Below are 25,677 nucleotides of genomic sequence, written 5' to 3'. Positions count from 1 at the left end.
CCATTTATTCCCAAAGATTTCATATTTTCTATCGAATTGATAATGTATTTTAAATTTCCTTTTGTGTTCTTGCCTTTTAGCTTTTTTCAAATCATCATTGCTTCCTATAGTATATTGTTTCTGTTTAGTTTTTTTAAATCATACCTTCCTTTGACTTCATGCCATGACATTTTTCAGCTGTGTTCAGTTCTGTCTTGAGCTTGGTTCGATTTTATTACGATATCAAAAAGTACCACTGAAGCCGTTGGTTTCCCTTGGTTTTTGCTGCATGCCATGTATATTGACCAAACTGTTTCCCGTGTTCTACTAGCATTACCGTCAGATAATCCTGGATATCTTCATAGCGTTGGTAATCACACGCATGAATGGAAGTGTGAATCAAAGCTGATGTTTGTCTGCATGTCTTTGCGAGCTAGTTTCGTCCCAACTAAATTGACTGTGTGTCCAGCTAACATGAGAGGTGTGTGTGTGTCAAAGCACGTGTGATTGTTTTCATAGTTGATGAATAGGGGTCTTTCCTGGTTATGTTGGAAGAGTTAGTATTAGATTCATTCATACAGGACTCGTATTATTTCTCTATGTGTCACTGCAACATGATAACATTGACCATTCTTGTCATGGTCTGGTATGGGCAAAAGCCTGTGTGCTGCCATTCCAGTCACTCCCAGTAGGCCTTGGAGCTTGTATGACTTTTAACTGTATTCTCCATTGGCCTGTAGAGGGGGAACATACACTTGACAGGGATCATGAATTGGAAACATACAAATATACAATATGATCTATTTGGCTCCTACACAAGTTGTGTTAGACCCATGCATTATCTTCTATAGTGTATTGAGATGTGTGTCCATAGAAGTTAAGTGTTATCTGTGCTAAAATCACTTCATTTATGGCCATTCCATGTTCTGTTTATTTGTGAAAGGTACCTCTGTCCTGATGAGAAATCAACACTCAAATTATATTGACTATAAACAGTATTAGTATTTCATAAAGCAGTGGACACTCATTTACGTAGACACACACACACACACACACACACACATCCAATGACTTTTCTTCCTCTTCCAAAAACCTGGGCCTCTCCGTGTCCCTTCTTTATACGTCTAACTTTGCATTTCCCTAAAACCCCCATCTTCCAGGATCCCATCTCCTTCTCTCCCCCAAACCCAAACAGGCCCATCCTTCAGTCCTGCCTCACCCCAGTCCAGTCAAACTGTATCCCAACCCACAACATCCCTCAGCTCCCATAAGAACAGTGTCACCTCACACAATACCCAAGACCCTTCCCTAGGAGGAGCTGTGGTCAAAAACAAACTCCCGGGGATGTTTTCAGGAGCCTCCTCCCATACTTCAAGCAGCGGCAGCAGTGGTGGCAAGACACCCAAACTGGCCCGTGCCGCACCCAAGATCTTTGACAAGATCAAGGAGTTTGAACAAAAGGTGAGTGAGGTGAGTGCGGGGGTCAGATCTGGGCGCTCTTTCGGCCGGGCGGCATCCTGCGATCTGGAGGGGGTCTCCAAAGAGGAGGGGACAAGCCAGCCGGATGTCGCGGCCTTCAGGCGCTCCATGTTTGGAAAGAAGAGGGCCTCGTCTCTGGAGGACAAACCAAGCTACCAGCAGAGGGTCCAGAGCTTCCAGAACAAGTTCACAGAGGAACTGGCCAGGATCAAGAAGCTGGTGGGGAGGCCCAACCTGAAGAAGGCCTACTCCACCGAGCAGTTGCCTCAGACAGAGAGCCGGTCCGTGGGCAAGCTGGAGCCCATTCCCCCTCAGGTGGTCAAGAAGCTGGAAGAGAGGGAGAAGGTCCTGGAGGAGAGAGGACTAATAGGGAAGAGCGTTGAAGAGAGTGTTTCGTCCCGAAAATCATCGCAATCCCATGAGAAGGGTCTGACAGATCAAAGGAATGTTCCGCAACGGGAGCAGCATGATTCAGCTTCAGCATCAGCTCAGCCGTCTGAGTCTAAAAGTGTGGGGAAAGGCTCTGTTTCCATGGAGACAGTACTGGTTAACCAGTTACCAGGACGACGATCACCCTCATCAAGAGTCATGCGGAAAAGCCCAACCAGGTAGGCTGAGATGATTCATTAACATTGTGTGTGTGTTTTTGTGTTGGTCGATTTGTGTGTACGCGTGTGTGTGCCTGTGTGTGTTGGTACACACTACTCTGACAGCTCTATAGTGATATATGTACACAGACATTACAGATATAAATTACATAATTCCTTTCTATTCTATTTTCTGTGCCAACATTACATAATGCATTTGACACAGGGAAGTCCTTCGGAGCTCTCCCGCAGCAGCGAAGCCTCCACACACGGCCGAGGAACAACCACCTGTATCTCCAACACCCAAAGGGCCTTTGGCTGATAAAGAGCTGGAGCAGCCTCCACCCAGGATGGACCACCCCGGGTCTCCAACCCCCACCGCACAAAGAGCACCGCCTACCTACCCCAAAGGGCCTTCCTCTCCTAAAGAGCTTGAGAAACCTCTACACCACCGCAGGCCTCCAAGCCCCAGGTCTCCAAGCCCCACCATGCAGAGAGGACCATCACCGACCCCTGCCAAAGATCCAGCCTCCGCCTATCCCCCCATGCCCCCACGACTGTCCCCCACCCCCATCTCCACCCCTTCCATCAGCCCTCTAACGAAGAGACGGAAGGGAGAGCTGGGGAGGACGTCTCCCGCGCTGAAGATGACCATTCCTACCATCCTGGTGGAGGACGAACTCATGGAAATGGAAGAGGAGGAGGCCGGCGAGAAGAGAGAGAGAGAAAAGACGAGAAGAGCAGGGAAGCGGGAGGGCAGGGCTTCCAAGACTCAGAAGAAGGGAAAAGTCTCGGGAAAGTCTTGGGAAAGTCAGCCTATGTCTCCTGAGACAGGTAGGACACTGAATTGCGGGTATCCACTGGGCGACACATCAGCTAGACATTAATGTGCTACCGTCCGAAATAGATTAATATCTACAGTATAGAAGGAAAGTAATACAGCTCCTGCCTTTCTGTTGTAGAAGACGATTCAGATGACTCTTACATGTCGACAGATGAGGGTCCAGCTGAGAAACCAGCGTTTGAGAGGCCCCTGGGGGACACCATCGCCACCGCTGGCTCTGAGGTCCTGCTCAAATGTGTCATCACTGGCAGCCCCCTCCCAACAGGTAGGTCATCTCCAGGTAGAGGTTAACCTGTTTGGGATAGGGGGCAGTATTTTCACAGCCGGATAAAAAACGTACCCGATTTAATCTGGTTACTACTTCTGCCCAGAAACTAGAATATGCATATAATTAGTAGATTTGGATAGAAAACACTCTAAAGTTTCTAAAACTGTTTGAATGGTGTCTGTGAGTATAACAGAACTCATATGGCAGGCCAAAACCTGAGAAGATTCCATACAGGAAGTGCCCTGTCTGACAATTTGTTCTCCTTCTGTGGCATCTCTCTCAAAAATACAGCATCTCTGCTGTAACGTGACATTTTCTAAGGCTTCCATTGGCTCTCAGAAGGCGCCAGAAAGTGGAATGACGTCTCTGCAGTCTCTGGGCGAAAAACAGCAGGAGTTTTTGTGAGTGGTCAGGCAGGGAACAATGACACTGGAGATGCGCATCCATGAGACGACTCCATGTTTTTCTTTCAGTCTTTGAATGAATACAACGTCGTCCGGTTGGAATATTATCGCTATTTTACGAGAAAAATAGCATAAAAATTGATTTTAAACAGCGTTTGACATGCTTCGAAGTACGGTAATGGAATATTTTGAAATTTTTTGTCACGAAATGCACTCGCGCGTCACCCTTCGGATAGTGACCTCAACGCACGAACAAAACAGAGCTATTTCAATATAACTATGGATTATTTCGAACCAAAACAACATTTGTTGTTGAAGTAGAAGTCCTGGGAGTGCATTCTGACGAAGAACAGCAAAGGTAATCCAATTTTTCTTATAGTAAATCTGAGTTTGGTGAGGGCCAAACTTGGTGGGTGTCAAATTAGCTAGCCTGTGATGGCCAAGCTATCTACTCAGAATATTGCAAAATGTGCTTTCGCCGAAAAGCTATTTTCAAATCTGACACCGCGATTGCATAAAGGAGTTCTGTATCTATAATTCTTAAACTAATTGTTATGTTTTTTTGAACGTTTATCGTGAGTAATTTAGTAAATTCACCGGAAGTTTGCGGTGGGTATGCTAGTTCTGAACATCACATGCTAATGTAAAAAGCTGGTTTTTGATATAAATATGAACTTGATTGAACAAAACATGCATGTATTGTATAACATAATGTCCTAGGAGTGTCATCTGATGAAGATCATCAAAGGTTAGTGCTGCATTTAGCTGTGGTTTTGGTTTTTGTGACATATATGCTTGCTTTGAAAATGGCTGTGTGTTTATTTTTGACAGGGTACTCTCCTGACATAATGTAATGTTTTGCTTTCGCTGTAAAGCCTTTTTGAAATCGGACAATGTGGTTAGATTAACGAGAGTCTTGTCTTTAAAATGGTGTAAAATAGTCATATGTTTGAGAAATTGAAGTTATAGCATTTTTGAGGTATTTGTATTTCGCGCCACGCTCTACCGTTGGATATTGGTGAGGCGTTCCGCTAGCGGAACGTCTGTCCCTAATTAAGCAAAGCTCTGGGGTAGGCTTTTGCCTTTCCCAAACACATTTGGACCATGATGAGGTAATACAGTGCTTTCGGAAAGTATTCAGACCTCTTGACTTTTTCCACATTTTGTTATGTTACAGCCTTATTGGATAACATCGTTTTTTCCCCCTCATCAATCTACACACAATACCCCATATGACAAAGCAATTTTGCAAATTTGTTAAAAATTTTAAACGAAAATATCATATTTACATTAGTGTTCACTACCCCAGATCTGTGCCTCGACACAATCCTGCCTTGGAGCTCCACAGACAATTCCTTTGACCTCATGGCTTGGTTTTAGCTCTGACATGCACTGTCAACTGTGGGACCTTATATATACAGGTGTGGGCCTTTCCAAATCATGCCCAATCAATTGAATTTACCACAGGTGGACAATCAAGTTATAGAAACATCTCAATGATGATCACTGGAAACAGGATGCACCTGAGCTCATTTCCGAGTCTCATAGCAAAGGGTCTGAATACTTATGTAAATAAGATATTTGTTTTTTATTTTCAATATATTTGCTAAAAAAAAATTAAACCTATTTTTGCTTTGTCATTATGTGGTATTGTGTGTAGATTGATGAGTAAATATATAAAATAATGTTGGCTGTAATGTCAGAAAATCTGGACGAAGGGAAGGGGTCTGAATATTTCCTGTTTGTCAAGCTGACCTTGGATTGGTGCTTAGGGGCCACACATCATTCTGCACCTAGACATAGGGGAAGGGACTGTGATTAAGTTGTCTGAGTGTGGTCTGAGATGTGTCTTTGTGTGTGACCCCTTGGAATGCAGTGACTTGGAAGAAGAGTAATGTTCTGATAAGGAGCAGCCCGTCCCATGTGGTCAAGGCTGAGGGGGAGCAGCACTCCCTACTGATAACCCAGATGAGGCCTGGAGACGCCGGGACGTACTGCGTCACCGCTGTCAACGCGGCCGGGAAAGCATCCTGCAACGCCACGCTCTACATCAAATCAGGTGAGCTGGGTTACAGACAGACACACTCACACAGGCATGAACACAGAAGGCCATACATTCTAGTTGATCAATTGACTAGGAATCAAAGGCACACCATTTTTCTTTTGTTTGGGATGCACACACACACACACACACACACACACACACACACACACACACACACACACACACGCAAACACCACAACTCCCCATCCTAATCCCCTGCCAGCTCTGCTCTGACATTTTGTCTTCATAACTACAAAGGGGCATCCCATCCCAAGCCCAAGCTCCATGCACAGATAGTTGCCATGGCAACTCATAATTTGTGAAAGGCATTTGTGTCCCCTGGTGGATTTAAAAACAAAGATTTGCCTGCCAGTCACTAAAGGTCCTCGGGTTTTCAGTCAGTTAGGCGGATGTTCAAAACTGGGGATTAGTCTTGGTCAACAGAATGAGTATTCCTCTTGGACATAAAACTTTAGTTTGTGTATTATTAGCTGAGATGTCTGTTGGTTCGGTCAATAGTCAATAGTTTGAATTATGGTTATATAAAAAGATAAATCACACCACAGCTCTCAATGCAGACAAACAGTACCACTCCTGCATCAAATCAAAACGCAAACACAGTCCTTTCCAGTCACTTCAGTAATGGCTGCAATAATAGAATTATTACTTCAAACAGAAACACACAGATCTCTGTGACAATCCAATATACATACAATATGCTCATAAATGTCTCTCTCTCTCTTAGAGCCACTCCTTCCATATCTTTTGAGGAAGCCAAACTATTTAAACTTCCTTTGAATGTGCCACAAGCTCTTTCTCCAGGCCTGTATTGTCTCTGCACAGTGTTATCCTGTAGAGTGAAGACTACTGCTGTAGCTTTCTGCCGCTAGCTCAGCGTCCAGGCCTGTAATGTCTCTGCACAGTGTTATCCTGTAGAGTGAACACTACTGCTGTAGCTTTCTGCCGCTAGCTCAGCGTCCAGGCCTGTAATGTCTCTGCACAGTGTTATCCTGTAGAGTGAACACTACTGCTGTAGCTTTCTGGCGCTAGCTCAGCGTCCAGGCCTGTAATGTCTCTGCACAGTGTTATCCTGTAGAGTGAACACTACTGCTGTAGCTTTCTGGCGCTAGCTCAGCGTCCAGGCCTGCTTGGCCATATTAGGCCAGTGGAGGCTACCACTAGGTATTTATAGCAGCCTCTTGTTCTCAATAGCGGTCTGTTGTATGTCCCAGTGTGAGATTAATGTTACGATCACAGACCCATTCTTTATCTGTGATGATTCCACCCTGAGATGCTAGAGTCAGGGGAATTGCCAAACTCATGCACAACAAGATTATGAGTCATGTTGCTATGGTTCTGTGGGGTGGGTGAGGATTTTGGCGCATCAAGTTGGGATTTATACGGTCGTGTATTAGAGGAGATTTAGGGTATTAAACGTCTGAATTTAACCCACGTACATCAAATGCTGAGTTTTTGCAACTGGAATATATACCCACAATATGAGATGCTTTCCAAAAGTATTTGGTGTTTATGAATCACATAAATACTGCAATATTGCAGTCTGACTTGATTTTATCATTTAAACATTTTTTGTATCAAAGCCTTCAGGCTACAGGGCATGTGGGTTGATGTAATATTGCTGGAGGACAGAGAGGAGGAAAAATAGAATTTGGAGCTGAAGAAGAAGGAGGAAAGTGAGGGAGAGAGGGAGAGGAGGATGAGATTGAATTGGTAGATTATTAGCAGCAGGCTAGGAAGGCTTGCTTCATGCAGCATTTGTGTAAACGTTGGCAGCATTACAGGAATAAAGCTGGTGCTGGTTGTCTGTGCACAGGCTCCACTCAGACATGTAACTTCTTAGGTGAGTCCTCGATCTCCACATTTGAAACTTCTTCCTCATAGTTAGAAGAAATTGGAACATTTTAACATCAAAGGGTTTTCACTTGTTTACTCATTCATTTCTGGTTCTCAGACCTCTAAACATCTAGAATGCCTGTATGTCCACTGTTCTTTCTGCAGACGTCCTTGTTTAGCTTTAGTCTCTGTGATGTTGATCACTTTATCTCTTCATGTGTTTGGCCAAGCAATCGAAGCATGCAGTTTCTTTATATACTAAGCTACCCTGTTCTTTTTCCTAACAGGAGAGAAACTTTTCATATTTTGTCAAAAGCTTCTGTTGATTGTTCTCGTTCGTTTGTCAGGACATTGTCTGTTTATCTTGCCGGTGAAATTGAATTCTGGAGCCCATGGTTTTGTAAAGAGGTGGCTGCTACAATACTATGGTTCCTCTGTGGAGCTGAATTAACTGTGACTTGTGGAGAGGCTGGTGGTGGAGACAGTGTGTCTCCTGTGGCGCTGGGCTAGTCTCACAGAATGATTGGGTCAGGGATTCAGGGATTAATCCATTATCTGTCCAGCGCTGGTCACTAAAAAAGGGTCCCTCAGCAATGTGTGTGTGTGTGTGTGTGTGTGTGTGTGTGTGTGTGTGTGTGTGTGTGTGTGTGTGTGTGTGTGTGTGTGTGTGTGTGTGTGTGTGTGTGTGTGTGTGTGTGTGTGTGTGTGTGTGTGTGTGTGTGTGTGTGTGTGTGTGTGTGTGTGTCTCCATCGCTCCAGCCAAATCGCTCATCTCTTCAAACACTCTTGTCACCATGGTGATACAAGTAGAGCAACACACAAGCAGAGCAGGAGACAGTGGAGCACTCATACGCTGCTTGTTGGGAAGCTAATTTAGAATATTCTAGCAATTCAGTTAATGCTTATTGCTACATTCTCTGAGCTTTGCGCCTCACAAACACTATCAAGTTACGATGTGTCCATTTTGTTAACTACGTTACCATATCGAGCTGGTCCATAAACGTCTTTGTGGAATTATTGTGAGTAATGTTTGATTTATATTACAACATTTATTTTTATTACCCTGCCTCGCTCTGTGTTGCATAGACAGGGCGATGCGCTTGTTCTGTTCATTTTGATACTGTAAAGGATCGTGCTCACACGGGGCACCATTTTGTAGGGACCAGTGGAGGCTGGTGGGAGGAGCTATAGGAGAATGGGCACATTGTAATGGCTGGAATGGAATTAATGCAGATGAGTCAAACGTGGTTTCCATATGTTTGATTTGTTTGATATCGTTCCATTACAATGAGCCCATCCTCTGATAGCTCCTCCCACCGGCCTCCTCTGGTGGGGACATCCTTAAAATACATTCAAATGATACAGTATATGGTAAACAAGTATTATATTGTTTCTCCAGTGCTGACCCAGGTGCATGGTGGGAAGCTGAGCAGCTTGCCCCTGGTGGAGGTCACGAGTCCCCTCCAATCAGACGAGGAGTACCTGAGCCCCCTGGAGGAGGTCATGGAGATTGGAGAACCACCCTCACGAGGGGTGGGGCCACAGTCTAAATACGCCTTCTTCAAAGATCCTCCCTCCTTTCAGGTAAAGAAGATTCAGCGGGCATCTCAATAGTCTAAGGGGGATTTCTCCCCTCGCCATTGAGTATTCAATGTACCGGTTTTTAGACAGTCTTAGTCTTTTGGTTTGATAGGCAGCACTGAATGACCACAGGGTGACAGAGGGACAGGAGGTTACCATGTCTGTCAAAGTCAGAGGACAGCCTAAACCTATGGTGTACTGGTAAGAATACAGTATTCAGTGTGTTTCAGTACAGTTTGTCATGTCTTTCTCTCGTTTGCTTTTGCAAGAGCTCAGAATGTACCTGTTTTTATCACCTAGGTTGAGGGACAAAGTGACCCTAAAAACCAATGGTAGATTCATTGTTCGTGAGACAGAGGACGGCACCAGTGAAATTATCATCACTTCAGCACAGAGATCTGATGCAGGACTCTACACCTGCAAGATCATCAACGAATACGGAACCAAGCAGAGCGAATGCAAACTAGAGGTCAAAGGTAAAGATCACTCCAAAATCCACAAGACCAGCGTCAGTGACTGACCATTAGGGTTGGTGTCAGCTGCATTTTGAAAAAGCTCAAAATCAAATCAAAGTGTATTGTTATCGCGGGTGCAGCAAAATGCTTGTGTTTCTAGCTGCAACAGTAACAGATCTGTGTTGGTCTCTCCTCTGTCTTATCCCCAGCCTCCCCGGCACAGGAAGCCCTGGCCATCATCAGAGAGGTGCGAGACGTGGCGGTGAGGGCCGGAGAGTCGGCCATGTTTGAGTGTCACATGACCGGGCCTCTGGATGTGGAGGTAGACTGGCTGTCCAATGGGAAACTGGTTCAGCCGGCACTGCTCAACTGCAAGATGACCTTTAACGGGAAGAGGTGGGTAGGACTAGACCAAGGCTCTCCAACCCTGCTATCACTCCAACCCTAATCTAGCGCACCTGATTCTAATAAGTAGCTGGTTGATAAGCTGCATCAGGTTTGTTAGAACTGGGGTTGGAGTGAAAACCTACGGGAGGGTGGCTCTCCAGGAACGGGGTTGGAGTGAAAACCTACAGGAGGGTAACTCTCCATGAACAGGGTTGGAGAGAAACCCTACAGTTGGGTAGCTCTCCAGGAACAGGGTTGGAGTGAAACCCTACAGGAGGGTACCTCTTCAGGAACAGGGTTGGAGTGAAACCCTACAGGAGGGTAGCTCTCCAGGAACGGGGTTGGAGTGAAACCCTACAGGAGGGTAACTCTCCATGAACAGGGTTGGAGAGCAACCATACAGGAGGGTAGCTCTCCAGGAACAGGATTGGAGTGAAACCCTACAGGAGGGTACCTCTCCAGGAACAGGATTGGAGTGAAACCCTACAGGAGGGTACCTCTCCATGAACAGGGTTGGAGAGAAACCCTACAGGAGGGTAGCTCTCCAGGAACAGGGTTGGAGAGAAACCCTACAGGAGGGTACTTCTCCAGGAACAGGGTTGGACTGAAACCCTACAGGAGGGTAGCTCTCCAGGAACAGGGTTGGAGTGAAACCCTACAGGAGGGTACCTCTCCAGGAACAGGGTTGGAGTGAAACCCTACAGGAGGGTACCTCTCCAGGAACAGGGTTGGAGTGAAACCCTACAGGAGGGTAGCTCTCCAGGAACATGGTTGGAGTGTCCTGGTCTAGACACTATGAAAGGGAAAGGTGCCTCAATGCTTTTAAGTAAATTCCTTCCCTTTCCCTTGATTGAATGGGTGAGAGCGATAGAGGGTGTGCCCCAAATCTTTGAAGTGATTTCCTTTCCATGCCCCTTTCTCCTTCATCCACTCTGATCTGAGTAGATTGGATGGTTTGTCAGAGCAATATGGAGGGGGCCTTCAAATTCAATTTCTGATACAACAACATTTCATCCATAAGCAAAGGAAAGAGCCCACATAAGTGGATGTGAGGCAGTGTTAGCTCATGGAGCGTGTAATAAGGTCCAGGCAGCTGACAGAGGGGATTTCTATTACAGGTGCCGGCTGCTGTTAAACTCACTACATGAAGATGACAGTGGAACCTACACCTGCAAGCTGAGCACTGCCAAAGGTAAATGACAACTCCAGAAAGAAAACTTCCTTGCCAAATAATGGGTTTATACGGCAGTAATGAATTGCTGCTGTTGTAAGTAATGTAATGATACAGCCACACTATTTGGCAAGAACCAAAAATGATGATCACACAATTTCAACCAATGAGTTAAAACCTATTTTTTCCTAATTTGTAAATCACTTCTTGTCTATAAACTACTTATAAACCATTAATGTAATTGCTGGTGATTTTCCTTCCTGTTCCAGAGGAGTTGACCTCCAGTGCCCACCTAAAGGTCACTCCCTCCAGGGAGCCCCTGTTCACCCGCAAGCTGGACATCCTGGAGGTCATAGAGGGTCGCACCGCCCGTTTTGACTGCAAGGTCAGCGGGTCCCCACCTCCTATCGTTACCTGGAACCATTTCGGTAAGTATCTCTCTTAGAATGTACTGTATTTCCTATTGGTACAGAATGGACAGCAAATTGGTAATGTAGGCTAGTATGGCTCATAATGTCTCTTTGTTACCCCATTGGTTGACTCTTTATGAATCTACCATATTGTGTTTATCTCCATCCAGAGAACCCGGTGGAGGAGAGTGAGAATGTGCGTCTCCTGCAGGAAGGAGGCCGTTACTCATTGGTCATCACCCACGTCAGCATCGACACGGAGGGCTTCTACACAGCCGTCGCTAAGAACGCACGCGGAAAGGCGGAGTGCACAGCCGAACTCTACATGCAGGATCCGCGGCCCGCTATCTCTTCTCACATGTACGGGGAAAACCATAGACGTGGGGTGATCCCACTAGTCTGAAGTGGCTTCTTCTCCTCATCTCAGTGATCTAAAAACAAATAATAGGCATGTTTCATTGTCTTCTCTTCTGTATTTCCCTTTCCTTCTGTCTTTCATTCTATTTGCTTCCTTCTTCTCTCCAGGGCGAAGCTTGAGAAGATGCCTTCCATCGCTGAGGAGCCAGAGGTTCTGGAGAGCGAGGTGGAGCAGGAGCAGAGGACCATGCCTGACTTCGTCAAGCCCCTGGCTGACCTGGAGATGATCGAGGGGAAAGAGGCGGTGCTAAAGTGTAAGGTGGCGGGCCTGCCCTACCCCACCATCGCCTGGTACCACAACGGCAAGAAGATACACAGCACAGACGACAGGAAGATGACCCAACGTAAGGAAGCAATCTCTCTCTATTTCTCTCTCTCTATTTCTCTCTCTCGTTCGCTCTCACTCTTATTCTTTCTATCCCTCCTCTACTTGCATCATCTCTCTCTCCCTCCTCTACATTAGTCATCTCTCTCTCTCTCCCTCATCTACATTAGTCATCTCTCTCTCCCTCATCTACCTGCGTCATCTCTCTCTCTCTCCCTCCTCTACATTAGTTATCTCTCTCTCTCTCCCTCCTCTACCTGCATCATCTCTTTCTCTCTTCCTCCTCCAGACAGGGATGTCCACAGTCTGGTCATCCGCTGTGTGTGTCATGGCCATGGGGGCGTCTACAAGAGTGTCATCTCCAACAAAGTGGGGAAGGCAGCCTGCTACGCACACCTCTACATCACAGGTATGGATGGGGACCATCCACCAGCAATCACAGCAACAGGTGCTCCAACCAAAAAAGCCACGAGAATCATTGTGCCAACTGATTACAGTATGGGTGTGTTGGTACAATAGTATTTTCCTTTGGTAGATATTGTTCCTGATCCCCCCGATGGTCCTCCAGTGGTAGAGTCCATAACAGGGAAGACCATAACACTCAGCTGGAAGAAACCAAAGAGGCTTGACTCCTCCATAGGTATGCCTCAATATAACTGAGAGTCACAGGGACCAGGATTCGAGTCCCTTTCAGGCTACTCTACCCTCCAAATTCGTTACACTACCACAGTAACCCTCATGGTTGAACTTCCAGATGGCAGTTCTTTGATGTATGCGGTGCAGCAGCAGCCTCTGGGTTCCATCCAGTGGAGCATCATAGCCTCCAACCTGAGAGAGACCACCTACACAGTCACCGGTCTCTCCAAAGGAGTCTGCTACACCTTCAGGGTCCTAGCGGCCACCGTCAAGCTCCTCAGCAAACCCTCCCCCTCCACTGACCTGGTGCAGCTCATGGATAGAGGTGCTTATATAAGCTCCAAGTCTCTACAGTTATGTTGGAGGGTCAAAGGTTAAATGGATTTATGTAAACACTTGCATAGTGCAAAAGCAATGTCACCAAACACATTGCAGCAGGTGTACAAAAATATTATAACTACATGGTCCTTCGAGCCAGATATGTAGCCGGATATATAGGATCTACTATTGTGAGAGAATGATGGTCTGTCAACACATCAGAGATGATGGTTTGATCCCCGGATCATTTGACCTTTGATCCCTATCAGGTCCCTATCTGAGGAAAGCTCCCATCATCCTGGACAAGCCTGACGTTGTGTACGTGGTGGAGAACCAGTCCGTGAGCATCACCCTCACCCTTAACCACGTCAATGCTGTGATCACCTGGAAGAGGAGGGGAGTGGTTTTGCTCAACAAGCCAGGGATGTTTGAGATGAGCATGCCAGACGACGATCAACACACCCTAAAGATCCAGAGGGTGAAGAGCACTGACACCGGTCAGCTGGTCTGTACAGCCAACAACCAGTTTGGCAGCGACCTCTGTACCATCCTACTGGCCATGGCAGGTGAGTTTGGGGTCAAAATTCACCCCTATGTGCAGATCTAGAATCAGCTAACAGCCCTGATGCTTACTGTAAATATGACGAGGTAAAAAGCCAAACTGACCCCAAACTCTCTTACCTCTTTTTCTCCCAACAGTGCGTCCTAAATTTGAGTCCATCATGGAGGACTTGGAAATACATGTAGGAGAGACATCTCGCTTTGCTGTGGTTGTCGAGGGACAACCCGATCCTGATATTCTGTGGTACAAGGTATGATAAGAGTCAATGGATGGATATCATATCATTAACCACATAAACTTATTCTGCAGTGATTAAGCAGGTTGTTGGATGATTAACTCCTTTGTGGTTCCAGGAAAACAAACCTACCCCTCCATGATAGTTGATCAAGTGGAATTGATTGTGGTTATCTGTTCTGTGGTTCTAGGATGACACTCTGCTGTCGGAGAGCAGTCACTTCACCTTTGTGTACGATGATACGGAGTGTTCCCTGGTGGTGCTGAACGCCCGGCCTGAGGACTCAGGGGTGTACACCTGCACCGCCAAGAACCTGGCTGGGCAAGTCTCCTGCAAGGCTGAACTCACCGTCCACAAAGGTCAAGACCATAGTCTAATATTGTCTGAAATGTATAAGGATATATATACAGATATTGGAATAAGTCTGGAAAACATCTACAAGAATGATACTTTGTGCTTACATAATTAATGAATTATTGTTGATTAATACACCCTTATGGTAAGGTATTAAAGACACTCTTGTTGAAAAGTGTGCTTTTTCTGCATACTGAATATTGTTAACACAGATGTCACAGTACCAAGGCTTTTCCTATTATTTGTTGTTGCCAGAAATGGCCATTTTAGTTGGATTGCATCTGTTTGTCCTTGTAATATCTCAGCCAAAGCTTGTTGTAATCGAGAGTTAATCAACCAAATCTGCTCCATATGGGTTGGACCACAAGGTGTCTGAGACTATTAAACCATCTGTCAGCCCCCACACACACACACACACACACACACACACACACACACACACACACACACACACACACACACACACACACACACACACACACACACACACACACACACACACACACACACAAACCACCCACCAGCCCACATTAACCTTGCCCCCTGTTCCAACCCTCTGCCTGCAGTGAGGAAGGAGGTGGTGGAGCCCATGGAGGATGAGGGGTCCATTTTGAGGAAGATGCGGAGGCTGACTGATTACTACGATGTACACAAGGAGATAGGACGGTGAGTCATGGACCCGGCAATCACCAACAACATCCGCTCAGCCAGGCTATCTCTTCTGTATTTAAAGGCTCTGCGAGTGGTAGCTACTATCTGTATTAAATTGCACTGTGAACGGTGGCCACAAAGGTCAGTAGGGGGAATTCCACCACACCAAACAACACCCTGACTGCATAATGATAGCAGACAGAAATAGAGGAGAGGTGAGTCACCCGTCAATAGAGGAACACATAGCAAAGGCTATTTGTTTTTCTCTGGTAGAGCTTGGCTTGACTCACCAGAAGTTGAACAATAACAAGGTGTCACATACTGTTTAATACTCATGTCCCTTTACTTTCTCAACTAGGACTTTTGGTTTCTCAGACCTCAATCCCATTGAAAAATTGGTAATTCTCCTAGAGTTATTGCATTGATACCATCATTGTGCGACTGTTTTCCAGTGGGGCGTTCTCCTATCTGAATAGGGTGACTGACAAAAAGGGGAAGGTGGAGTACGCGGCCAAGTTCGTGTCTGCGAGGGCCAAGAGGAAGGCCTTGGCCCTGAGAGAGATGAACCTTCTGTCAGAGCTGAACCACGAGAAAATCCTCTACTTCCATGACGCCTTTGAGAAGAAGAACATGGTTGTCATCATCACTGAGCTGTATCCTTTCACTGACTGGTTATTTGATTCATTTCAGTTGTCAGAAAATCCATAACATGATGACCTAACCGGTTCTGCGCATGCGTCCGCGCACGCCATCGTGCGCCATCATGCGCATGTTGATTTTGTCTGTCCCCACCAGACGCATTCACGACACGCAGGTTAAAATACCAACTGTGAACCAACTATATTCATTTGGGGAGAGGTCAGAACACATTAAACATTCATGGACATTTAGCTAATTTGTTGCTAGCTAATTTGTCCTGAGCGATAAACCAAAGACAGTACAGTATCCAGATAGGCTAAAACTGCTTCTCCAATAGAAATCCCTGATCACACTTGTAAGCGATGTCATGGTGACGTTGGCTAGCTAAGCTCATGTATAGAAACAGGTCATTGGGTCTCACGCCGAACTACAAATGTGCAGGCCGTTAAAACAAAGGCATTCCTTCGATATAAAGTTGTTTTTGTCAGTTTGTCACTTTGACAAGGTTGGAAAAATAACATGTTCAACTCCTTAAGACATTGGCTCCAATATAGGTTGTGCCTTTAGATTTTGAGAATAATTTTTCACTTCTCAAACACCAAACCCCGGTCTGGTCTGTTTGGTCTGTTTCACAAGCGTTCCTGTAAGTTTTGCGATGTAGAAAACATATGTTTATTTTACCTGAAATGCTTATGGTCCTTTTTTTCTGGATCTTTGTAGAATTTTGACCCATTATGGGTCACTCAAAATCGTGTGTTCTCTACTCCAACAATTAATCCACAGATAAAGAGGAAACATAGTTCGTTTTTACTTCGTTTTCTGTTATTCATATCTCCTCGTTCATTCTTCTTCTTCTTCTGTGGATTTTATATGGCGGTTGGCATTACCACCACCAACTTGACTGGAGTGTGGACCCCGTTCATATTTCAATCACCCATGTGGGTATATGCTTGTAAAAACCAATGAGTAGTATGGAGAGGCGGGACTTGCAGCGCGTCACGCGTCTAAAATAAAACTATTTTAGCGCCTGGTTACACAACGCGCGCGAGCAGTTTGGATGAAATTATTGAATAACATGAATGTGTACATTTATTTCGCAACGTGGGCGGTCTGGTCAGCATGTAAGAAGCCATATTACAAGAGATGAACATTTTGAATGTAACATATCCTCTGAGACAGTATTGTATTGGTTGCAACAAGGTTCTTTCCCTGTTAATCTAACATATCTCATCTATGTAATAATGTTGCATCAAAACTAAAGCCATCAATGTACTCATTTTAGCTCAGGTTTCAACCAAAAACCAACATCGTGGTTCCTAGAATTGTTTGTATTCAAATTATATTCATTTTTGTTTACAGCTAGATCCAATATGGATCAAAATATGGCATTGATCCAATGTCTTTGCATAAAAACCTCTCCATGAACACACCAGAGCCAAGAGCCTTCTTCCCACCTTAGCCTTCTTCCCACCTTCTTCCCACTGTGTGGATGAGAGAGAACTGCTGCATAACATTAATCTCAATGTCCTTTCTGCTCCCCTGGAGGCATGACTGAACCGAAGCGCTACTTTCTCCTGACTCATCACAGATTGGTTTCATTACCAGGAGACGCCATGTGTGGGAGTTTGGTTCATTTAAATGTCATTTGCCTCCCACTTGGACTATAGCGATACGGTTATCACCATAGACTTATATAGACATTGCATCATTGTATCTGTCTCATGATGGCGTCTGTGAGAGCATGTGCAGCGCCATTGAGGCCATCTCCATTTTGAAGTAGTCCACCTTCTACTACGTCTAGTGCCACCTGTACTGTGTTGTTTGCTCACGAGTATAATTCATTGGCTGATCCCTTCTGATGACGTGGATGGAATCATGTGATCCTTCCTTAACCCATAGGAAGTCCCACCCAGTTGACTACTCCAAAATGGTAAAGTCCTCAATGGCGCTGCTCATGCTAAAATAGGATTTTGGGCACTAGAGTCCTCTATCTATCTCTATGGTTATTACACACTATACCTCTATTCTCCTTAACTGCTGTGTGAAGATGCCATGAGGAACTTCTGGACCGACTGACCAAGAAGACTACCGTCATGGAGTCTGAGGTTTGCCTTGGCCTGTTGGCTTTGTGTTTGAGTGTGCTTTGGATTGCATGGAAAAATCAAACAATAACAACCTAATTATCTTTTTTAACATGTTGAGCGTACAAGAATGTAGAAAACAGAAAGTAGAATGTAGACTATAGAATGTAGAATATAGAATATATACTGAACAAAAATATGAATGCAATATGTGACAATTTCAATTTTTTTACTGAGTTACAGTTCATATAAGGAAATCAGTCAATCAAAATAAATAAATTAGTCCCTAATCTATGGATTTCATAGGCCCACCCACTGGGGAGCCAGGCCCAGTCAATCAGATATAGTTTTCCCCCCACAAAAGGGCTTTATTACAGACAGAAATACTCCTCAGTTTAATCAGCTGTCCGGGTGGCTGGTCTCAGATGATCCCCAGGTGAAGAAGCCAGATGTGGAGGTCCTGGGCTGGCGTGGTTACACCTGGTCTGCGGTTGTGAAGCCGGTTGGACATTCTGCCAAATTCTCTAAAACGACGTTGGAGGCGACATATGGTAGAGAAATGAACATTAAATTCTCTGGCAACAGCTCTGTTGGACATTCCTGCAGTCAGCATGCCAATTGCACGCTCCCTCAAAACATGAGACGTCTGTGGCATTGTGTTGTGTGACAAAACTGCACATTTTAGTGGCCTTTTATTGTCCCCAGTACAAGGTGCACTTGTGTAATGATCATGCTGTTTAATCAGCTTCTTGATATGTCACACCTGTCAGGTGGATGGATTATCGTGGGAAAGGAGAAATGCTCACTAACAGGGATGTAAACAAATATGTGAACAACATTTGAGAGAAATACGCTTTTTGTGAGTAAGTAACATTTCTGGGATCTTATTTCAGCTCATGAAACATGGGACCAACACTTTACATGTTGTGTTTATATTTTTGTTCAGGGTAGATTGTAAAATGTAGAATACAGAATATAGAATGTAGAATATAGAATGTGGTAAAGGAGATATTCTGTGCTGCAGATCCGGTCCAGTATTGAGCAGGTGCTTGAAGGGGTCAGCTACCTTCACCGGAAAGATATTGCTCATCTTGACATCAAGGTACATCAGATTCCCACTGTGCAAAGGACAAATACAGTACTTTAATCACAAGCTAGTATACAGAGCAATTCAGAAAGTATTCAGATCCCTCAACTTTTTCCACATTTTGTTATGTTACAGCCTTATTCTAAAATGTATTAAATGGTTTTTCTACCCTCATCAATCTACACACAATACCCCATAATGATGAAGCAAAAACAGGTATCTAGACATTTTTGCAAATGTATTAAACATTAAAAACCTTGGCAGCGATTACAGCCTCGAGTCTTCTTGGGTATGACGCTACAAGATACAAACATGGCACACCTGTATTTGGGGAGTTTCTCCCAGTCCTCTCTGCAGATCCTCTCAAGGTCTGTCAGGTTGGATGGGGAGGGTTGATGCACAGCTATTTTCAGGTCTCTCCAGAGATGTTCAATCGGGTTCAAGTCCAGGCTCTGGCTGGGCCACTCAAGGACATTCAGAGACTTGTCCTGAAGCCACTCCTGTGTTGTCTTGGTTGTGTGCTTAGGGTCATTGTCTTGTTGGAATGTGAACCTTTGCCCCAGTCTGAGGTTTTGAGCGCTCTGGAGCAGGTTTTCATCAAGAATCTGTCTGTACTTTGCTCCATTCATCTTTGCCTCGATTCTGACTAGTCTCCCAGTCCATGCCACTGAAAAACATCCCCACAGCATGTTGCTGCCACCACCCATGCTTCACTGTAGGGATGGTGCCAGGTTCCTCCAGATGTGACACTTGGCATTCAAGCCAAAGAGTTTCATCAGACCAGAAAATCTGTTTCTCATGGCCTGAGAGTCTTTAGGTGCCTTTTGGCAAACTTCAAGCGGGCTGTCATGTACATTTTACTGAGGAGTGGCTTCCGTCTGGCCACTCTACCATAAAGGCCGGATTAGTGGAGTGCTGCAGAGAGGGTTGTCCTTCTGAAAGGTTTTCCCATCTCCATAGAGGCACTCTAGAGCTCTGTCAGAGTGACCATCAGGTTCTTGGTCACCTCCCTGACCAAGGCCCTTCTCCCCCGATTGCTCAGTTTGGCCAGGCAGACAGCCCTAGGAAGAGTCTTGGTGGTTCCAAACTTCTTCCATTTCAGAATAATGGAGGCCACTGTGTTCCTGGGGACCTTCAATGCTGCAGAAATGTTTTGGTACCCTTCCCCAGATCTGTGCCTCGACACAATCCTGTGTCGAAGCTCTACGGATAATTCCTTCGACCACATGGCTTGGTTTTTGCTCTGACATGCACTATCAACTGTGGGACCTTATATAGACAGGTGTGTGCCTTTCCAAATCATGTCCATTCAATTGAATTTACCACAGGTGGACTCTAATCAAGTTGTAGATACATCTCAGGGATGATCAATGGAAACAGGATGGACCAGAGCTCAATTTCGAGTCTCATAGCAAAGGGTCTGAATACTTATGTAAATAAAGTATTTCTGGTATTTACAAATCCTAAAAGCCTTTTTTTGCTTTGTCACTATGGAGTATTGTGTGTAGATTGCTGAGGATTTTTTTTTTTTAATGTAATCCATTTTACAATAAGACCGTAATGTAACAAAATGTGGAAAAGTCAAGGGGTGTGAATACTTTCCGAAGGCACTGTACAACAGATACTTCTGCAATTATCAACTTACTTATTAATATAACAAGGAAAGAATATAGCAAACCTCAAAATGCATACTACTCAGATACCGGTGTATTTTCCTCACTCAAAACATGTACACTAAAATGAATAAGACTACACAAATCAAGTCATAGTTTTACAAAGATCAAATAACAGAGGATGGTCTCTAATGTAAATTTTATTTGTATTGGGATTTTAGAATATTAGCATGAAAATCTGTTGCCAATTGGACGGAAACCTAGCTTTTGTTTTGAATATTTCCCTGTTTTTCTCCAACCCACCCAGCCTGAGAACATCCTCATGGCAGGCCGACACAGTGACAATATCCGCATCTGTGACTTTGGCAATGCCGTCAAGCTGGAGACCAATGAAGCCCACTACTGCAAATACGGCACTCCGGAATTTGTTGCCCCGGAGATCGTTAACCAAACCCCGGTCTCCAAGGCAACAGACATCTGGTGAGCAACACTGGTCGGGGGAGGGTGGCTGGAGACTCGTTTAATCTATTTCCTGATTAATCATGATTTTATCGCTTTCTCCCTCTCTCCTTCATCTTGCCCTCTGAAAGTAATTTCTCTCTCTGTGTTCACAGGCCTATTGGGGTTATCACTTACCTATGGTGAGTGGTTAAGGTTCTGGTTGGACTAAGAACATGATAAATGTGTCTGGTCGAGATATTCTTAGAATTCAATACACCTTTTGCATTACATTTCTGTCAATCTTGAAATGTAATTTTTCGCCACACTCTATAACCTCAGTAAGCAAAACACCAATGCATATCACCTGCATATTGTTTGCATATTGCCACAGGCTTAAATTGACCCAATTAAAATGGATTTGACAGCTAGTAAACAGTCTCAGTAAAAGACTATTAACATAACATATTTCCCTTCTAGCCTGACTGGTGTGTCTCCTTTCGCTGGGGAGAACGACAGATGCACTGTCCTCAACATCAGGAACCAAAATGTGGCTTTTGAGGAGAGTATGTTTGCTGACCTCTGTAGAGAGGCCAAGGGATTCGTCATCAAACTGCTGGTGGCTGACAGACTGTGAGTGTTATTGATGATAATGCCTTATTATAAATTGATTGTAATGAATTCCCTTATATTAGGAATACAAACAATTTCAACACAAAATAAGAACAGAAAATAAGTGTTTGGGAATTAGTGTTTAATTTGTCACCATGTGATGTTTTACTCTCAGGAGGCCTAACGCTACAGAGAGCCTTCGCCACCCCTGGTTCAAGACTTCAATAAAAGACAAGAGCATCAACACAGCGATCCTAAAGCAGGTCTTATCTCGAAGACGTTGGCAGGTAAGGCATTAATTATTTCTGTAAGTAGTACATTGATTAATGCACTTCAATGGATCCCTCTAAGTACCTTCCAAATGACTCCTTTAACACGTCCCTTTTTTCCCTATCTCTACCCAGCGTTCCCTCATCAGCTACAAATCCAAGATGGTGATGCGCTCCATCCCTGAGCTTCTCAACGACTCGCCTAACCACATCTCCATCGCTGTGGCCCGTCACCTCAAAGAGGGCTCGCCCCCACCCTCCTCATCCTCCGACTCGGACGAAGATGTGGACGAACTCCCCTTCATCCCCATGCCTCTGTCTATGGTCTTCTCCGGCTCCAGGGTCTCCCTCAACGAGATACCAGGTGACGAGGACGTCACAGGACCGCCTTCCAGGTCCAGTGGGACAGTGGAAGGGGCGTGGTTAACCCGGCACAGGGAACAGCCCATAGAGGAGGTGGTGTCCAAAAAGGAGGCCAAGGAATTAGGAGGAAGCAGAGGAACGAGAAAAAGGGTAACAACCAAGGAAGATGGCGGGTCTTCGGAAGAGGAGAAGACTGCAGTAAAAACGAAGAGAGTCCCCCTGAAGAAGGGCTCGAGTGTGGAGGAGGATGACACTCAGACGAAGTCCCGGAGAGCGACGATGAGGAGGGGCAGTTCAGCTGACTCGGCCCTGCTTCTACACATTGAGCCAGAGGAGGGGGCTGTGGAGGAGGGCAAGGAAGACAGCGGCAAAAAAAAACTTAAAAAGGCAGTTTCCACGGAGCTACCAAATCGGAGCCCCAGCCCTGGGGCGGCTAAAATGAGCCAGGAGGACTATGCCCTCAAACTGGAGCTGATGAGACAGAGGCTGCTGAGGGGAGGCAACAGCAAAAGCGGGCTGCGAGGTCCCCTACTGGAGACCCTAGGAATGGACGACGAGAGGCGAACCTCGTCCCTGGACCGAAACTTGAGGAGATCCAGGGTGGGGGCGCCAGAGCGGTCGCTGGCCAGAGCAGCCTCTACCGAAAGTGCAGTGGAGGACACATCCAAAACCAAAATGTTCCAGAAGAGTTCCTCTTTCAGTCAGGGAGACTCAGAGCCCATGCCCCTACACCGGCAGTTTGGAGCCCCCTTAGAGATCCCCACTAGCACATCTTGCCAGAGCACTGAGAGGAGAGACAGTGCTGAAAGGACCCAGGGCATTGAGAGGAACACACAGGGGAAAGACCTCCAGGAGGCCACTTCCATATCAGCAATTACGGAGCAGACCAGGCTGGATTCCAGACCTTACTCTCATGGGCCCTCCTCCTCCATACAGCCCACCCCAGTCAAAGAGGACCAAGGAGCGAGGGAAGAGAAAGAGCCAGAGGAGAAGAAAAAGAGCAAGTCTGAGGAGACTTCTGAAAGAGATGAAGAGATGGAGAGAAGGACCAAAGCACAGGAGAGGGTTGATAGACACGAGTCGAAGAGGGAGATTTCCCAGGGCAGGTCTCCTACTGTGTTAGCTCCTGTGATCATCATAGAGGAGGAGGATACTGAGGAAGATGAACAGAAAGAAAAGCAGGAGATAGAGTTAAAGAAAGAAGAGGTGAAAGCAAAAGGTTGGGATTCTCCAGGGGTTACGCCTACAGAAAAAACGTCTGCGTATGCCAACGTGATGCAAACTACTGTTGTACCATCTGGAAAACCTGACAGCAGCCGGAGATCTCAATCTACACCTAGCCCCACATTTCCTGAACACCCTGCCGTCTTCGCCAAGGTGGCCACCGAACGCCCAACAAGCCCAACCATCTCGACTAGCTCGTCTACGGTCCCAGACCGCCCCACCACCCCACGCCAACCTACCACACCACTCAGAACAGATATCAAGGACATCGACTCGGAAGAAGTCTTTCAATCCAGGTTCAAGAAGCGTGAGTCATCCCTTACCCGTGGGCTCCGGAGACTTACCAGGACCAAATCAGAAGAGAAGTCCCCGACCCTTCCCCGTAAGACAGGTGAGGGTGAGGAGGTATACCGGCCAGGGTGTCTGGGGGCGCCGCTGGAGATGGTGCCCCAAGGATTGCAGGAAAAGTCCAAGTCCGTCCAGGACTTGAGGGAGGTGGAGAGAGACACAGGGTCCCTGGGCATCATTGGACGGTTCTCCATGCGCACCAAGAGGACCCCGTCCATAGATAAAAAGGAGGAGAAGTCAAAGGAGACTGAGCCTGCGGCCAGTAAGCGCAGGGTGTCCTGGGCCATAGGTCGCAGTAAGAGTCTGGACACGACAGAGCTGGACAATATAGAGGTACGGAGAGAGCAGGAGGCAAGAGAACGCAAAAAGATGGAGGAGTCGTCTGTCTTCGCCATGCGGCGGATGTTCGAGAACAAAGTAGCGGGTATCTCAGCCAGTTTGAGGAGCAAGTCAGAGGAAAGGAAGGAGGAGAAAGAGGCCAAGCGACGCGTGGAGGAAGAGAAAAGTCGGAAAGATGCAGAAGAAAAGGATTTTAAGAAGGTCAGCGATTCCCCCGTCTTGGCGATGAGGAAGAAGTTTGAGAACAAGGGGGCAGGAATTTCTCGGAAAGTCCGAAGCCAGTCAGAGGATAGGAAAGAGTTGGAGGAAGAGAAGCCAGAGGGAAAGAAAACTCCACTGTTTTCCCATCATCGACATTCCCAGTCCGAGGGAAGAGGTCTCAAAGAGATGGGGATCCCAGAGAATCAGCTAGCCAAACAGACAAACAAAGAATCCAAAGTGTCCAAGGAATCCATTGGGTCTGCATCGAGCCTTCATTCTGAAAAGTCAAAAAGTCAAAAGTCGCTCAGTAAGTAATATTTATCTTGGCATATTATGCTGGCTAAGATGGCATTGGCAATTTCCATCAAATATCAATCAAATGTATTTATAAAGCCCTTTTTATATCAGTCCTCTTCTGGCTGCGCAGGGTGTAGATTATACAATCTCAGAAAAAAGGATTCCCAAAGGGTTCTTCAGCTGTCCCCATAGGAGAAGCCTTTGAAGAACCCTTTTTGGTTCCAATTAGAACTCTTTTGGGTTTCTTGTAAAACCCTCTCGGGAAAGGGTTCTACCTGGAACCAAAAAGGTTCTTCAAAGGCTTCTCCTATGGGGACAGCCAAAGAACCCTTTTAGGTTCTAGATAGCATTTTTTTTCCTAAAAGTGTAAGAGTACATGGCCATTAAGGCCAGATCATTCTTCAACATGTTCAAAGATCACCAGCAGGGTCAAATAATAATCACAGTGGTTATAGAGGGTGCAACAGGTCAGCACCTCAGGAGTAAATGTCAGTTGGCTTTTCATAGCCAAGCATTCAGAGGTTGAGACAGCAGGTGGTGGGAGAGAGAGAGGGTCAAAATAGCAGGTCCTGGATCAGCAGCACAACCAGGTGGACTGGGGACGGGGACAGCCAGGAGTCATCAGGCCAGGTAGTTCTAAGGCATGGTCCTAGGTCTCAGGTCCTACGGGAGTGAGTGAGTGAGTGAGTGAGTGAGTGAGTGAGTGAGTGAGGGTGAGTGAGTGAGTGAGTGAGTGAGTGAGTGAGTGAGTGAGTGAGTGAGTGAGTGAGTGAGTGAGAGTGAGATGGGGGAATTAGAGAGAGCACACCTAAGATCAAAGGTCACCAGATAAGACAGGAGAATGACACCAGATAGGACAGACTGACACTAGCCCCCAGGCACATAGACTATTGCAGCATAGATACTGGAGATATTAGCTCACCTCCTCAGGTTCGTCTGTCTCAGCTGTTTGCCATTATGTCTTGTCCTCCACAGCTCCAGAGACTAACAGGCGGTCGCGGTGGGACAGGTGGGGTCTGGGCAAGAGGAGAAAGGATAAGACCCCCTCTCAGACTGACCTCCCCTCAGCCAAAGATGAGGGGTCATCAGGCAGCCTGCAGTACTCCCGCACTTCCTCTAGTACTGTCTGCTAAATTCGGCAAACAGTTGCCTTTATGTTGAATGTGCATACAGAGTTGGAGTTTGGCAATGAAATAGAAAAGCTG

General features: G+C 45.9%; 1 protein-coding gene and 1 long non-coding RNA gene across 10 annotated transcripts in view; one reads left to right on the top strand and one right to left on the bottom strand.

The window, feature by feature from the left end:
• The window catches only part of LOC106575605 (striated muscle preferentially expressed protein kinase), a 56,192-nt gene that overhangs the window by 21,948 nt on the left and 8,567 nt on the right, over positions 1-25,677 (top strand). For 7 of the 9 annotated variants that reach the window (XR_014381129.1, XM_082963536.1, XM_082963537.1 and 4 more), the window contains 28 exons: positions 1,140-2,066; positions 2,272-2,879; positions 3,008-3,154; positions 5,438-5,620; positions 8,859-9,043; positions 9,153-9,241; positions 9,341-9,516; positions 9,705-9,891; positions 11,001-11,074; positions 11,323-11,481; positions 11,634-11,823; positions 11,989-12,224; positions 12,495-12,653; positions 12,741-12,845; positions 12,960-13,166; positions 13,429-13,725; positions 13,859-13,971; positions 14,147-14,315; positions 14,877-14,976; positions 15,414-15,614; positions 17,648-17,705; positions 18,706-18,783; positions 20,689-20,861; positions 20,996-21,022; positions 21,300-21,452; positions 21,607-21,718; positions 21,836-24,482; positions 25,448-25,591. Coding sequence is in view for 8 of the 9 variants with exons in the window: in XM_082963536.1 (XP_082819662.1) it covers positions 1,140-2,066; positions 2,272-2,879; positions 3,008-3,154; positions 5,438-5,620; positions 8,859-9,043; positions 9,153-9,241; positions 9,341-9,516; positions 9,705-9,891; positions 11,001-11,074; positions 11,323-11,481; positions 11,634-11,823; positions 11,989-12,224; positions 12,495-12,653; positions 12,741-12,845; positions 12,960-13,166; positions 13,429-13,725; positions 13,859-13,971; positions 14,147-14,315; positions 14,877-14,976; positions 15,414-15,614; positions 17,648-17,705; positions 18,706-18,783; positions 20,689-20,861; positions 20,996-21,022; positions 21,300-21,452; positions 21,607-21,718; positions 21,836-24,482; positions 25,448-25,591 (7,904 nt within the window). In the remaining variant the exon portion in view is untranslated. The remainder of the gene's footprint in view (positions 1-1,139; positions 2,067-2,271; positions 2,880-3,007; positions 3,155-5,437; positions 5,621-8,858; positions 9,044-9,152; positions 9,242-9,340; positions 9,517-9,704; positions 9,892-11,000; positions 11,075-11,322; positions 11,482-11,633; positions 11,824-11,988; positions 12,225-12,494; positions 12,654-12,740; positions 12,846-12,959; positions 13,167-13,428; positions 13,726-13,858; positions 13,972-14,146; positions 14,316-14,876; positions 14,977-15,413; positions 15,615-17,647; positions 17,706-18,705; positions 18,784-20,688; positions 20,862-20,995; positions 21,023-21,299; positions 21,453-21,606; positions 21,719-21,835; positions 24,483-25,447; positions 25,592-25,677) is intronic. The other 2 variants (XM_082963539.1, XM_082963540.1) reach the window with 2 other exon arrangements.
• Positions 17,897-25,487, bottom strand: LOC145861368 (uncharacterized). Its single transcript, XR_014381130.1, has 2 exons — positions 25,395-25,487; positions 17,897-25,135 (listed from the first exon to the last, which is right to left on the bottom strand). It is a non-coding gene; the product is annotated as an uncharacterized LOC145861368 (long non-coding RNA).

The sequence above is a fragment of the Salmo salar genome, chromosome 17 (genome assembly GCF_965601325.2).
Source record: "Salmo salar chromosome 17, fSalSal1, whole genome shotgun sequence".
NCBI classification, from domain to species: Eukaryota; Metazoa; Chordata; class Actinopteri; order Salmoniformes; family Salmonidae; genus Salmo; species Salmo salar.
Note: the sequence above shows the minus strand (reverse complement) of the source record. Positions and strands in the feature narration are given on the sequence as shown.